Source organism: Thalassophryne amazonica, chromosome 2, assembly GCF_902500255.1.
Source record: "Thalassophryne amazonica chromosome 2, fThaAma1.1, whole genome shotgun sequence".
Lineage (NCBI taxonomy): Eukaryota > Metazoa > Chordata > Actinopteri > Batrachoidiformes > Batrachoididae > Thalassophryne > Thalassophryne amazonica.
Genome location: NC_047104.1, coordinates 6,939,630 through 6,951,819, shown reverse-complemented (window position 1 = coordinate 6,951,819; position 12,190 = coordinate 6,939,630). Strand labels below are relative to the sequence as shown.

Genomic DNA, 12,190 nt, shown 5'->3' with positions numbered 1-12,190 from the left:
GGAAAAATCAACCCAAATAAATGAAAATAAATCAAAAAATTGAAAACCCACAATGCAATGCTTTGTCAACATCTAGATTTTTTCCCCACCAGTCAGACGGATTTCCGATCCCATTTTTTACATTGCTTAATGTCCACATAAAAAAAAAAAAGTATTATACGCATATGCTGTAGTTTTACGTGTCAGTGAGAAAGCCACGCAGGTTTATCTGCAAGAGTGTGAGCATGAAGGCTTGGAGAGGAAGCGAAGTCGCAACAAGACAGCTGAGGTTTTGACATGGGACTTTAAAGCAGTTAGCACTGCTAACTGACAGTGATGCCTAGTTTACTGGCTTATTGACTGTGGCTGGACCGGGGTGGGGTCAAAAGACACAAAGGTGACGACACCAACAGGATATTTAAAGACCATCATGTGGAACTTTGAAATATGTAAGGTGCAGCAGGAAGCAGTGTCAGACAACAGGATGATGTTCTCTGTGACCGCTGCGTGCCGCTTAAGAAGTAAAATCACCCGGTTGTGGTTGTGTTATGAATGTATTTGTCTCTTAGTTTTACAAATCTAGTTTACACTTGCTGGATGCATTTTTAATGCTGGCTGCACCAGTTAGACTGCAACCGTAAAGACAGCTGACTGTAAATCTCTTCAAAATAAAGCAAATAATAATTACAGTATGCCGTGATTCCCCGCTTATTTCTTTAAGTGAGTTATTATTAACAGGCCTTTGTCACACAACATCAACGTTTGAGCTTGTAACAAAGTTATGTTATATTCTCGTCAAAAACATACCTGGAGTAGTGTTTTGTTTTGCACATACATACATCACTGACACACCACAAAGAGATTTCCACCAGGTTTCACCCGGTTGTGAGCATTTTTTGATGCCTACAGCAACTATCTCAACCACTGACAACAGCAAGAGTCCATGAAAGTATTTTAAAGGCCTGACTAAAGTGTAATATGTCATATTTAATAAGATATTTTCATGAAAAAAGACACAAATGTATAGTTTACTGCAATTTATTTTTTTCTTGTGTAAAAACACAGCTTAGATGTGGTTTGACCGAAACAAATTGTCATTAAACTTAAATAAAACAGGGATGAAGTGGAGGTGTAAGAGTCACTAGGTGTTCACAGGAAACACTTATTTCTATATTTATTTATGTTCATTGTTAGTTGGTTTAATCTTTTTTTTTGTTTTATCAGATTCTTTTTGTCCGTTTCTCTAAAACTGTATTGTGGCATTATTAGTTATTATTACTATTATTATTGTTTTGGTTTTTTTCAATATTATTTCATTCATTTAAAAGAAAAACAGAAATGAATATATTATAAGACATTGAATGAAAAGGAGCAGAGGGAAGAACAAGTCTTATATTTTCTGCCCCTTTTTACAATACAATCTTTCAATTTTAGGCATCATTATTCAACATTAACAGATTACATTTTTTGACTGTCACATACCACTGACTTTTTCATAGTTCCATACTTACTTAATTCATCTAGTTTAATACGTTTTTAAAATAATTTAAGCGACCTTGAATCTTTGATTTCTTTGTTGAGGTTGGTCTATAATTTTACACCATTCACTGCAATACTCCGTTCCTTTACTCTGGTTCTGAATCTTGGTTTTTTAAAGACTTTCAAATTATAACTACTTACTCTTTTTTCAAACATATTTTGAATGTTTATTGGTAAGGTATTTTTATTAGCTTGGTGCATTGTTTGTAATATTTTCAAATCAACTAAAATCATGAAATTTAAGTACCCTATACTTAATGAATAATGGATTAGATGGATCTCTAAAACGACTATTGCTAATCATTTTTAAAGCTCTTTTCTGCGGAATAAATAATGGTTGTGTATAGGTTTTACATGTTGATCCCCAGATTTCTACACAATAAGTTAAATATGGGACAATTAATGAATTGTACAATGTTAATAAACCATAACTATTTAACGAACATTTTGCTTTATGCAAAACAGCAATGGCTTTCGCTATTTTCCCTTTTGTGTAATTTATGTGCGACTTCCATGTAAGATCTTCATCAATCATGACTCCTAGAAATTTCGTTTCTTTTACCCTTTGTATGTCCATTCCATCTATTTTTAATGACAACCTTTTTTTCCACTATGTCATTAACTAATATGAAATTTGTCTTAAGATTTAGTGACAATCTGTTTATATCAAACCAATGTTTAACTTTTTCCAACTCTGTATTTATCACTTGTACTACTTCCTGTATATCTGATCCAGAGTAAAATAATGTTGTATCATCAGCAAATAATATGCTGCCAAGTACTTTAGATACATTCACAAAGTCATTGATATACAAAATAAACAGTTTGGGTCCAAGTACCGACCCTTGTGGTACTCCATGAATAATATTACACAATTCTGATTTAGTATTATTTATCTGAACAAACTGTTTTCTATTTTCTAAGTAGCTTTTTACCCACTGATGTGCAATACCTCTAATTCCATATTGTAACTTATGAAGCAATCTTGAGTGGTCGATAACATCAAAAGCTTTTTTCAAGTCGATAAAAATACTTACAAAATAATCCTTATTATCTATTGTTGTTGATATTTTCTCTGTTAATTCCATAATTGCCATAGCTGTCAAATGTTTTGTTCTGAATCCATACTGAGCATTATTTAAAATGTTTCTCAATGAATTTGTCCAACCTTGTCACAAAAACTTTTTCCATAATTTTAGAAAACTGTGGAAGCAATGACACTGGCCTGTAATTTGAAAAATTATGTTTGTCTTCATTTTTATATAATGGGACTACCTTGGCAATTTTCATTTCGTCTGGGAAAATTCCTGTTGACAGAGACAGATTACAAATGTAAGTGAATGGTTCAATAACAGTTTCTATTATACTTTTTACAGTCATCATGTCTAAATCTTCATAGTCAGTTGATCTTTTGCTTACACAGTTTTTTACAATATTTCTTATTTCATCTTTTTCCACATTGTCAAGGAAAATACTATTGACCGTATTTACAAGTGTATTTAATTAATCTTCTACTATTAGTTTATTTCCAACCAGACTTGATCCCACATTTGAAAAATAATCATTAAACTCATTTACAACTTCTTTTATGTCATATATCTCTATTTTGCTTGATAAAGTAATTTGGAAAAGTTGATTTCGCTCCATCACTTTCAATCACACTATTTATAATTCCCCATGTTGCCCTCATATTATCTTTACTCTTATTTAATTGTTCACTATAATAATCTTTTTTTTGTTTCCTAATTATTGTCAATAGTTTATTTTTATATTTTTTGTATCTGTGTTCTGTTTCCTTTGTTTGCATTTTTAAAAAGCACCTATATAAATATTTTTTCTTTACACAAGCATTTTTTTATTCCCTTAGTCAGCCATGGTTTATTTACTCTTTTCTTACTAATTTTTATTAATTTACAGTTTTTATTATGATTTCATCAGTATTTTCATAAATGAATTATATGCTACACTAACATCGCTGACATAAACTTCTTCCCAATTTTGATTTTTAAGGTCATAATTTAATGCCTCTAAGGCTTTTACTGACTTATCTCTTTTAAAATTTATAAGTTTTTTCTTGTACCAATTTTTGTATTTAAATATTGAAAAAACTGGTAAATGATCACTAAGATCTGTCATCAAGATCCCATTCTTAATAATTTCATCTGTTCTGTTTGTGAATATATTGTCAATTACAGTTGCACTTTGCGATGTAATTCTGGTTGGTTTTGTTATCAAGGGGAATAAACCCAAACTATACATTGAATTCACAAAATCACTTGTTCTTTGGCAACTGGAGCTTTCTATATTAATGTTAAAGTCTCCACACATAAAAGCGTTTTGTTTTTGATTTGATGGAATAATTCTATTATTTTATCTGTAAATTTCACAAAGAGTCTGGTGCTCTGCATACACAACTGATTAGAATATTCTTAGATGTTTCATGTACAATGTCCACTGTTACAATTTCAATGACATCTATACTTGTCATTTCGTCTACAATTGTACATGTCAGATCTGTTTTTGTGTACAAAGCAATACCTTCGCCTTTTTTATCTCTTCTGTTTACAAAATACAGCTCATATCCCTCCATTTGATCAGCAGCCATGAGGTCATCTTTAAACCAAGATTCTGTGATTGCAACAATGCTGAATCTATTTTTAAACTGATTTAAATAATCTTTTATTTTTGACATTTTACAATACAAGCTTCGGCTGTTTATATGTATGAGTGACAGGGTATCTTCTGTAATTTTTTCACTATTTAGCTGTTCTTCCATATAATACTCACAACCAATTGTTTTTAAGTCAAATATACTTTCATCAATGTTGGTGTCTATGTCATATATTTTATCATCTGTTTCCATGTTTGATCTGATTTTTGTTGGTCAAATTACCAACTGGCGTCATACTTAATTGTCTATTCAGGTCTGTATTTTGTAAGGTCATCCATGTTTTTGATTTATATACTATTTGTTCCTTCTTTCACTCTAATCCACACCCTACAGTTCCAGACCCATGTAGCAACAATGTGTTTCTGTTTTTTTAGTAGTCTTGCTTCCCTAGCAATATCTGCATTTTTTTTTCATTAGATGCTCATTTATATAGACACTCGTTCCTTTCAGATTCTTTGCCTGTCTTAATAATTCATTTTTGTATTTTCTGCTTGTAAATCGTGTAACAATGTTAGTTTATTTTTACTATCTTTGGATGGAATAGTATGACAGTCTGATATAGTGTCTTGATGGATGACAACACCTTTTTGATATAAAAAATTTGTAACTTGTTGTTCCAATGTTTGAAGTTCTTCAGGTGGTGCATCCTCCCCATTGGCTCCACTTGAATCCACTACCCTTGCATAAGACCGATGTTTTGTTTCTAAACCAGATATTATAATATCGTCTTTTCTAGAGTATTGTTCAAGTTCATCCACACGTTGTTCAAGCTTCTTAATAATCTTGTCCTTCTCTTTAACAAGATTTTTGAGCTCTTTAATCTCCTCCGTCAACTTGTCTAGATTAGACATGTCTTTTGATATACGGTTTAATGAGGTCTTTATCTCCTCTATGTGTTCCTCAAATTTATCCGTTTTCTTAGGTGGTGCCATGTTGACTATTGTGGTTTAATACTGGCCACTATTAATTGTGAAATAATTCTCACTTATAGTCTCCACCACCACAGGTCCGGTCGCCGCACACCGACCCGCCCCGATGTTAACCTCGGCTGTAGCCGCCGCCAACCTCGGCTGTAGCCGCCGCCAACCTCGGCTGTAGCCGCCGCCAACCTCGGCTGTAGCCGCCGCCAGCCTCGGATGTAGCCGCCGCTAGCCTCGGTAAAATTGTAAAATTCTCTGTGATATCAGGTTCAAACATTCAGGGATGTTTAAGCTTTTGAACAAGCGCAGCTACTAAGCGTTCCAGTTAATAGTTTTGACCTTAAGTTGATCCACAGAAGGCATTTTACTCAGTCGAACACCTCCAGCCTGGTTTGGAAATCTTTCCAATGACCGTGTGTCTGTTGTTTCTATTATTATTAATATTGACATATAAATACAAATAAATGAATAAAATATTACAATTTGTAATACATTTGACTCTTTTACGACAACAAACGCTGAGCCATATCTGTCCAGTCGTTCTCAATGTGTCTTGAGTAATGGCACTACCTCTGACCTTGCTGACATGAGATTTAAGGTTCCCCAGGGATCTGTTTTAGGCCCCTTGCATTTCTCCCTGTATGTGGCACCCCTTGGACATATACTGCAGAGTTTTGGGATTGCCTTTCATTGTTATGCTGATGATACTCAGTTGTACATGCCGATAACTGCGGGAAATCTCACTCCCGTAAAAACCCTGGAGGACTGTCTTCTATCAGTGAGAAGTTGGATGTCTAGTAACTTCCTACTTTTAAACTTTGATAAGACTGAAATGATGGTTCTTGGTCCAGCGAGACATCGGCATCAGTTTGACCAGCTGGCGCTCAGCCTGGGTTCCCTTGTCATACATCATACGGACAAAATGGAGACCTTGGAGTAATTTTTGATCCCACGTTGTCTTTTGACCTCCACATCAGGGATGTTACTAGGACTGCTTTTTTCCATCTGAGAAATATAGCCGCCCCATCCTGTCCATGGCTGATGCTGAGACCCTGATTCATGCTTTTGTTTCTTCTAGACTAGATTATTGTAATGTTCTATTTTCAGGGTTACCACAGTCCAGCATTAGGGGTCTTCAGCTGGTTCAGAACGCTGCCGCCAGACTTCTGACACGTAGCAGAAGGTTTGAACATATCACACCCATTTTGGCATCTTTGCATTGGCTCCCTGTCTCTGTGAGAGCAGGTTTTAAGGTTTTGCTATTGACTTATAAGGTTGTTCATGGACTGGCGCCATCTTATCTGGCTGATCTAGTGGAACTCTACGTGCCGGCCCGGGCTTTGTGGTCGCAGGACTTCTCTGTGTTCCCAGGGTGAAGAAGAAGTCAGGAGGTCAATGAGCCTTTTCGTATCATGCACCCACCCTGTGGAACAGTCTTCCTGCAACCGTGAGGCAGTCTGAGTCTGTGGACATTTTTAAGTCAAGACTCAAAACTGATTTTATTCTCTTTCTTATGGATAGTTTTTATTTTTGTTTTATTCTTTTACTTCTGTTTTTATTTATGTATTTGAATTTTTTTTTATTAATTTTTAATTATTTATTCAATTTTATGTTGACTTGTTTTATGTAAGGCACCTTGAGACGGCTTTTGCTGTGATTTGGCGCATTATAAGCTAATTAAATTAAAATTTGCATTATTATCACTTTTTACTGAGATACACAACACGTAATGCATACATAAAAAGTTGGCTCACTTAACTTTTGTCGTGTTGTCTGGCGCACGAGGCTCTCCAAATTCGACATTGCGTCCTCATCAAGCTGGCTGCTTTAGCTGCTGTTCAACGTCGTACTATCCATGCGAAAATCATCCGGAATATCCGTATTGGGACCAAAACACACTTCTCGCCTTTTCATTTTTTCCTCTGCGGATAGTTTTTTTTCCCCCTCTGCGGACAGTTCTTGGGCTGCGCGCGCGATATGATGTAATTTGTTTACGCACAGCGGGCGGGTATAGCCAGGTAGCATGGACGTAAATCTACGATATCGGCCTAGCAGCGCCTCGGAAAAGTGATAATAATTGTTAATATTAATCATCACAGTCCCATGGACACAAAAATTTTCTTTGATCACTCAACACAAAAGCCTCTTTTCCACCGGCTGTCCGGATAGGAACGGTTAAGTCTAGCTCAGCTTACATTTCCACTGCCAGCAGTACCCTTTTGTTCAGGGATGAGATTGGCAAATTCGATTTTCAGAGGACAATAAGCCAGGGTCCAGGGGCTGCAGGCCCTGGCGGGTCCAGGGCGGAGCATTTTTGCTGTTTTACAGTCTATTAAAAACTACTATAATTGCCAGGTGTTCATATTTATAATTCAAACTGTAAACCCTTACTAAGACCATCTACTGTACATGTGTATTTTTGTGACCAAAATATTTTTTCATAACTAGACTTACTTGATTTTCAGCATTCTCCACTTTCAGCATGGCACACTTGTCAACAAACATACATGTATATCCTCAAATACATGTACATGTATAATCCAATGTTCTATGTCCATTGAACTGTCAGACCATATAAGGTTTATATTTAGTCGATGTGATCTCCACCTATAACACTGTCATCACGTGTATACATGTATATAATATACACAGACATACATGTATATATACACTCAACAAAAATATAAACGCAACACTTTTGGTTTTGCTCCCATTTTGTATGAGATGAACTCAAAGATCTAAAACTTTTTCCACATACACATTATCACCATTTCCCTCAAATATTGTTCACAAACCAGTCGAAATCTGTGATAGTGAGCACTTCTCCTTTGCTGAGATAATCCATCCCACCTCACAGGTGTGCCATATCAAGATGCTGATTAGACACCATGATTAGTGCACAGGTGTGCCTTAGACTGTCCACAATAAAAGGCCACTCTGAAAGGTGCAGTTTTATCACACAGCACAATGCCACAGATGTCGCAAGATTTGAGGGAGCCTGCAGTTGGCATGCTGACAGCAGGAATGTCAACCAGAGCTGTTGCTTGTGTATTGAATGTTCATTTCTCTATCATAAGCCGTCTCCAAAGTCGTTTCAGAGAATTTGACAGTACATCCAACCAGCCTCACAGCCGCAGACCACATGTAACCACACCAGCCCAGGACCTCCACATCCAGCATGTTCACCTCCAAGATCGTCTGAGACCAGCCACTCGGACAGCTGCTGAAACAATCGGTTTGCATAACCAAAGATTTTCTGCACAAACTGTCAGAAACCATCTCTGGGAAGCTCATCTGCATGCTCGTCGTCCTCATCGGGGTCTTGACCTGACTCCAGTTCGTCGTCGTAACCGACTTGAGTGGGCAAATGCTCACATTCGCTGGCGTTTGGCACGTTGGAGAGGTGTTCTCTTCACGGATGATGCGAAGGAGATGTGTTGCACTTCATGAGGCAAATGGTGGTCACACCAGATACTGACTGGTATCCCCCCCAATAAAACAAAACTGCACCTTTCAGAGTGGCCTTTTATTGTGGGCAGTCTAAGGCACACCTGTGCACTAATCATGGTGTCTAATCAGCATCTTGATATGGCACACCTGTGAGGTGGGATGGATTATCTCAGCAAAGGAGAAGTGCTCACTATCACAGATTTAGACTGGTTTGTGAACAATATTTGAGGGAAATGGTGATATTGTGTATGTGGAAAAAGTTTTAGATCTTTGAGTTCATCTCATACAAAATGGGAGCAAAACCAAAAGTGTTGCGTTTATATTTTTGTTGAGTATAATTACAATGTTCTAGCACACTACAATAATGTCAAAATGTCTGTTTACATAATCCACCGACTGTGTGTGTGCGCGCAACACAGAAGAAAGGGCGGGAAAAACGCATACGAGTATATAACCTTTGCGCCGATTGATTATTACAAAGCTTATGACCAATGAAAACTTGCGTAAGTAATAGCCTCGACTGAGGTTCAATACCGTCTCGGTTTTTATGATTTGTTGGAGGGAAAACTACCGAATACAGTGGTCCCTCGTTTATCACGGGAGTTACGTTCTAAAAATAGGCCGCGATAGGCGAAATCCGCGAAGTAGTCAGCGTTATTTTTTACAATTATTATAGACGTTTTAAGGCTGTAAAACCCCTCACTACACACTTTATACACTTTTCTCAAACAGGCATTAACATTTTCTCACTTTTCTCTCCTGTGTAAACACTCTCAAAGTTCAAACTTTAGCAGAAAAATAAGTCCAGTATTACAGAATGAAACCAAATGTTTTCAGGCCTAAACATTTGTTTGAGAAATAAAAATAGAACGTTTTCCTATAAATAATTATGATGGCTTTTAGAACTAACAAATTTAATTTTAACGATCAACCTACGAGGTTGGACACATAAGAAATTATTAATAGTGACTCACCAGTATTTCACAGATCCTCTGATCGCACCTCTGTGTCCTGGCGCCGCACCGCTCTTTTTCCACTGAGTCACACCTCGCTGCAGGTGTCTTTTTCCAAGTAAAGAACACAGTTATGGGTAGTTGTTGGCACTCTTCTTTCTTCTGGGCGAGAAGCAGAACACAATGCGCGTGCTGTTTCTTCGCTCACTGCCTCCGGTGTTACCGTTGCGAGACGGATGCGGGACCCGCAAAGAATCCAAGTCATTAAAAAGATACAAACTTCTCTCAGTGGCCACGGAGCTCTGCGGCTGCGGTTACCGAGACCATGCAGCGCTGCGGATTTTTCCGCAAGAATTCTATCCTTGCTGGAGCACTCTGCATCAAAACAGCGAGCGTAGTCTCTGGACCTGTTGCCAGATTTTGGCGGCATATGCTGTTTAAAAAAAAAAAAGAAAGAAAGAAGGAGAAGCATGCAAAATTGCACTAAAAAAAAAAAAATCTGCGAAACTGCGAGACCACGAAAGGTGAACCGCGATATAGCGAGGGACCACGGTATTGGAAGTTGAAAGACTACACAGTTACCTCCCTTACACTCCATGCTCATTGTGCACCTACTTCATACTGGTCAGTCAGCACAGCGTTACTTCCGCGTTCGCCTGACTGACGGACTGATCGAACTTGCTGTGTCGGCGATAACAAACAAAGACCACTCAGTGTTCTGAATAGACAACATTTTTATTAAACAAAGGTACTCCTGGCATTATTTTTTTTTGCATTGTTTTTTTGCCCCCCCCCCCAAATTTTCTCAACGGATTTGGACGTTTCACAAAATCGACCCCCGGGACTGTCAAATCCGCGGAAATATCTCATCCCTGTTTGTTTGGTAGGCGGAGCATGTAGATGTTGACATGCACGTCATTGAGAGCACGTCCGCTGTCGCGCGTCCTCACCTTGTTCACGCGGAGGCCATTTAGTAATTTAAGTAAGTAATTTAACATTTTATTTTATTTTTGTCTCAGTGGATCGTGGGATTTATTTTCATCGTGTCCAGAATGCCGAAGAGAACTGATGTCTCTGATAAACGCTGACATGAATGAATGAAGCATTGTGACGCTTTCAACTTTTAAAATAAGTTAATTCTCTTGTCGTGGGACAAAGCACCGGCATCCTCTGGTTCAGGCTGAGAAAGGCACCCGGACAGACAAACACAGAGGGACTTCTTGAAAAATGCTGTGTTTCTTCAGCCATGACAAGGAACAAAAGCATTTTCAGATGACGTTTTCCAAAATAAGGACACTTTATAAGTTTTCGTCAGGCTGTGATGATGAATCCAACTGAAATGACGCAACAGGTCAGGTTAAGACTTCATATTTACTCCGTGTGTGAATGGTTTTATTATTTGAAACAGTCAGAACTGTACACATTAGGACTGAAACTTTCACTTTAGCTCTTTAGTTCTTGAGGTAATCAATGGTCAACAGCAGGTCAGCATCTCCCTTTTGTAACCGGTCCATAATTTTGGGACCCCAGCCGACGGGTGCCTAAAAAAAAAATGGTACCGTACGGTTTGGTTCCTAAATGTGGAAATGCACAAAATAGTGTGTCGTACCGGCCCAGACAGCTCAGTGGAAACGGGGCTAAACAGCATGGTACATGCGTCTGGAGGAGGCAGTTCTCAAAAACGGAGTTACAGTAACAGAGTAAAACTCGTTTCTGGGAGTATCTCACCGTGGTGTAAAAATGGAGTTGTGCAGGAAGTTTTCGAAGACTTTTCGGTATGAGGCATCAGCAGCCTCAGCCTCCAGGTCCTCCACTGACTTGGGACAGGGACAACATGGACCTTTCTCTGCCCCATCAAAATCTGCCTTGGTGGGTTTGGTGTCCTCTTCCTGCTCTCCGACTCCCGTAGCTGCAATCCTGAAGGGAATGTTTAGTTCTGAAAGATGAGGGTGATGATGACACATTAGAAGACCACACTGGTCTGCATGCACCCTCATCAGGAGCGATGATTAAAACGTGACATTTCCATGCAGCGGTGGAGCATGCACGCATGCACGTGCACACTCACGTACCTTTCGAGCAGTAGTTGTGCTGGTACAGCTCACGGTCTTCAGTTTGTTGCTGCCATCTTACCAGATAATACGTTTGGTTCCCGTTTGGAGAGACGGGGGGCAGCCAACGCACGACCAGCTGTGTGGATGAGTTTGAGTAAGCTCGCACATCCTGAGGCATGGAGGGAGCTGAGCGAGGCACAAAGGAAGACACACACACACACAGAAATATCAAAACTGTGAATTTGTTCCTCTGGAACCACAAGACAAACCTCCTTTCTGAGGACTCGGGAAGCTTTTGTTTCCCCTTCAGGCTGGGACGTGCAGTCATCCAGTGCAGATATGATTTTATGACATGAGAAGAAAGCTATGTCTTTACAGTGTAGCTGCATTTGCTTAGAGTTGACTGCCACTTCATCTATTTAGACTGCGGTTGGAGTCATGTCAATCACTTCTTCTCCGTGTCTTTGAATTGCACCTACGCTTAATTAAGCCTCCTTCCGTCTCCTTCACGCTGTATCTGAATTACATGTACAAACGCTCTCCTGGTGGCATCAATCTGCCATGAAGGTCCTGCAGCAGTGTCAACATGTGTTTACATGTGGCACTGAAACAGAATGGCAGGAG

General features: G+C 38.6%; 1 protein-coding gene across 4 annotated transcripts in view; it reads right to left on the bottom strand.

Moving 5' to 3' along the window:
- LOC117522029 (insulin-like growth factor 1 receptor) overlaps positions 1–12,190 on the bottom strand; it is a 117,260-nt gene that overhangs the window by 25,768 nt on the left and 79,302 nt on the right. For all 4 annotated transcript variants that reach the window (XR_004564124.1, XM_034183400.1, XM_034183416.1 and 1 more), the window contains exons 9-10: positions 11,585–11,752; positions 11,241–11,448 (exon numbers count right to left, since the gene is read on the bottom strand). Coding sequence is in view for 3 of the 4 variants with exons in the window: in XM_034183400.1 (XP_034039291.1) it covers positions 11,241–11,448; positions 11,585–11,752 (376 nt within the window). In the remaining variant the exon portion in view is untranslated. The remainder of the gene's footprint in view (positions 1–11,240; positions 11,449–11,584; positions 11,753–12,190) is intronic.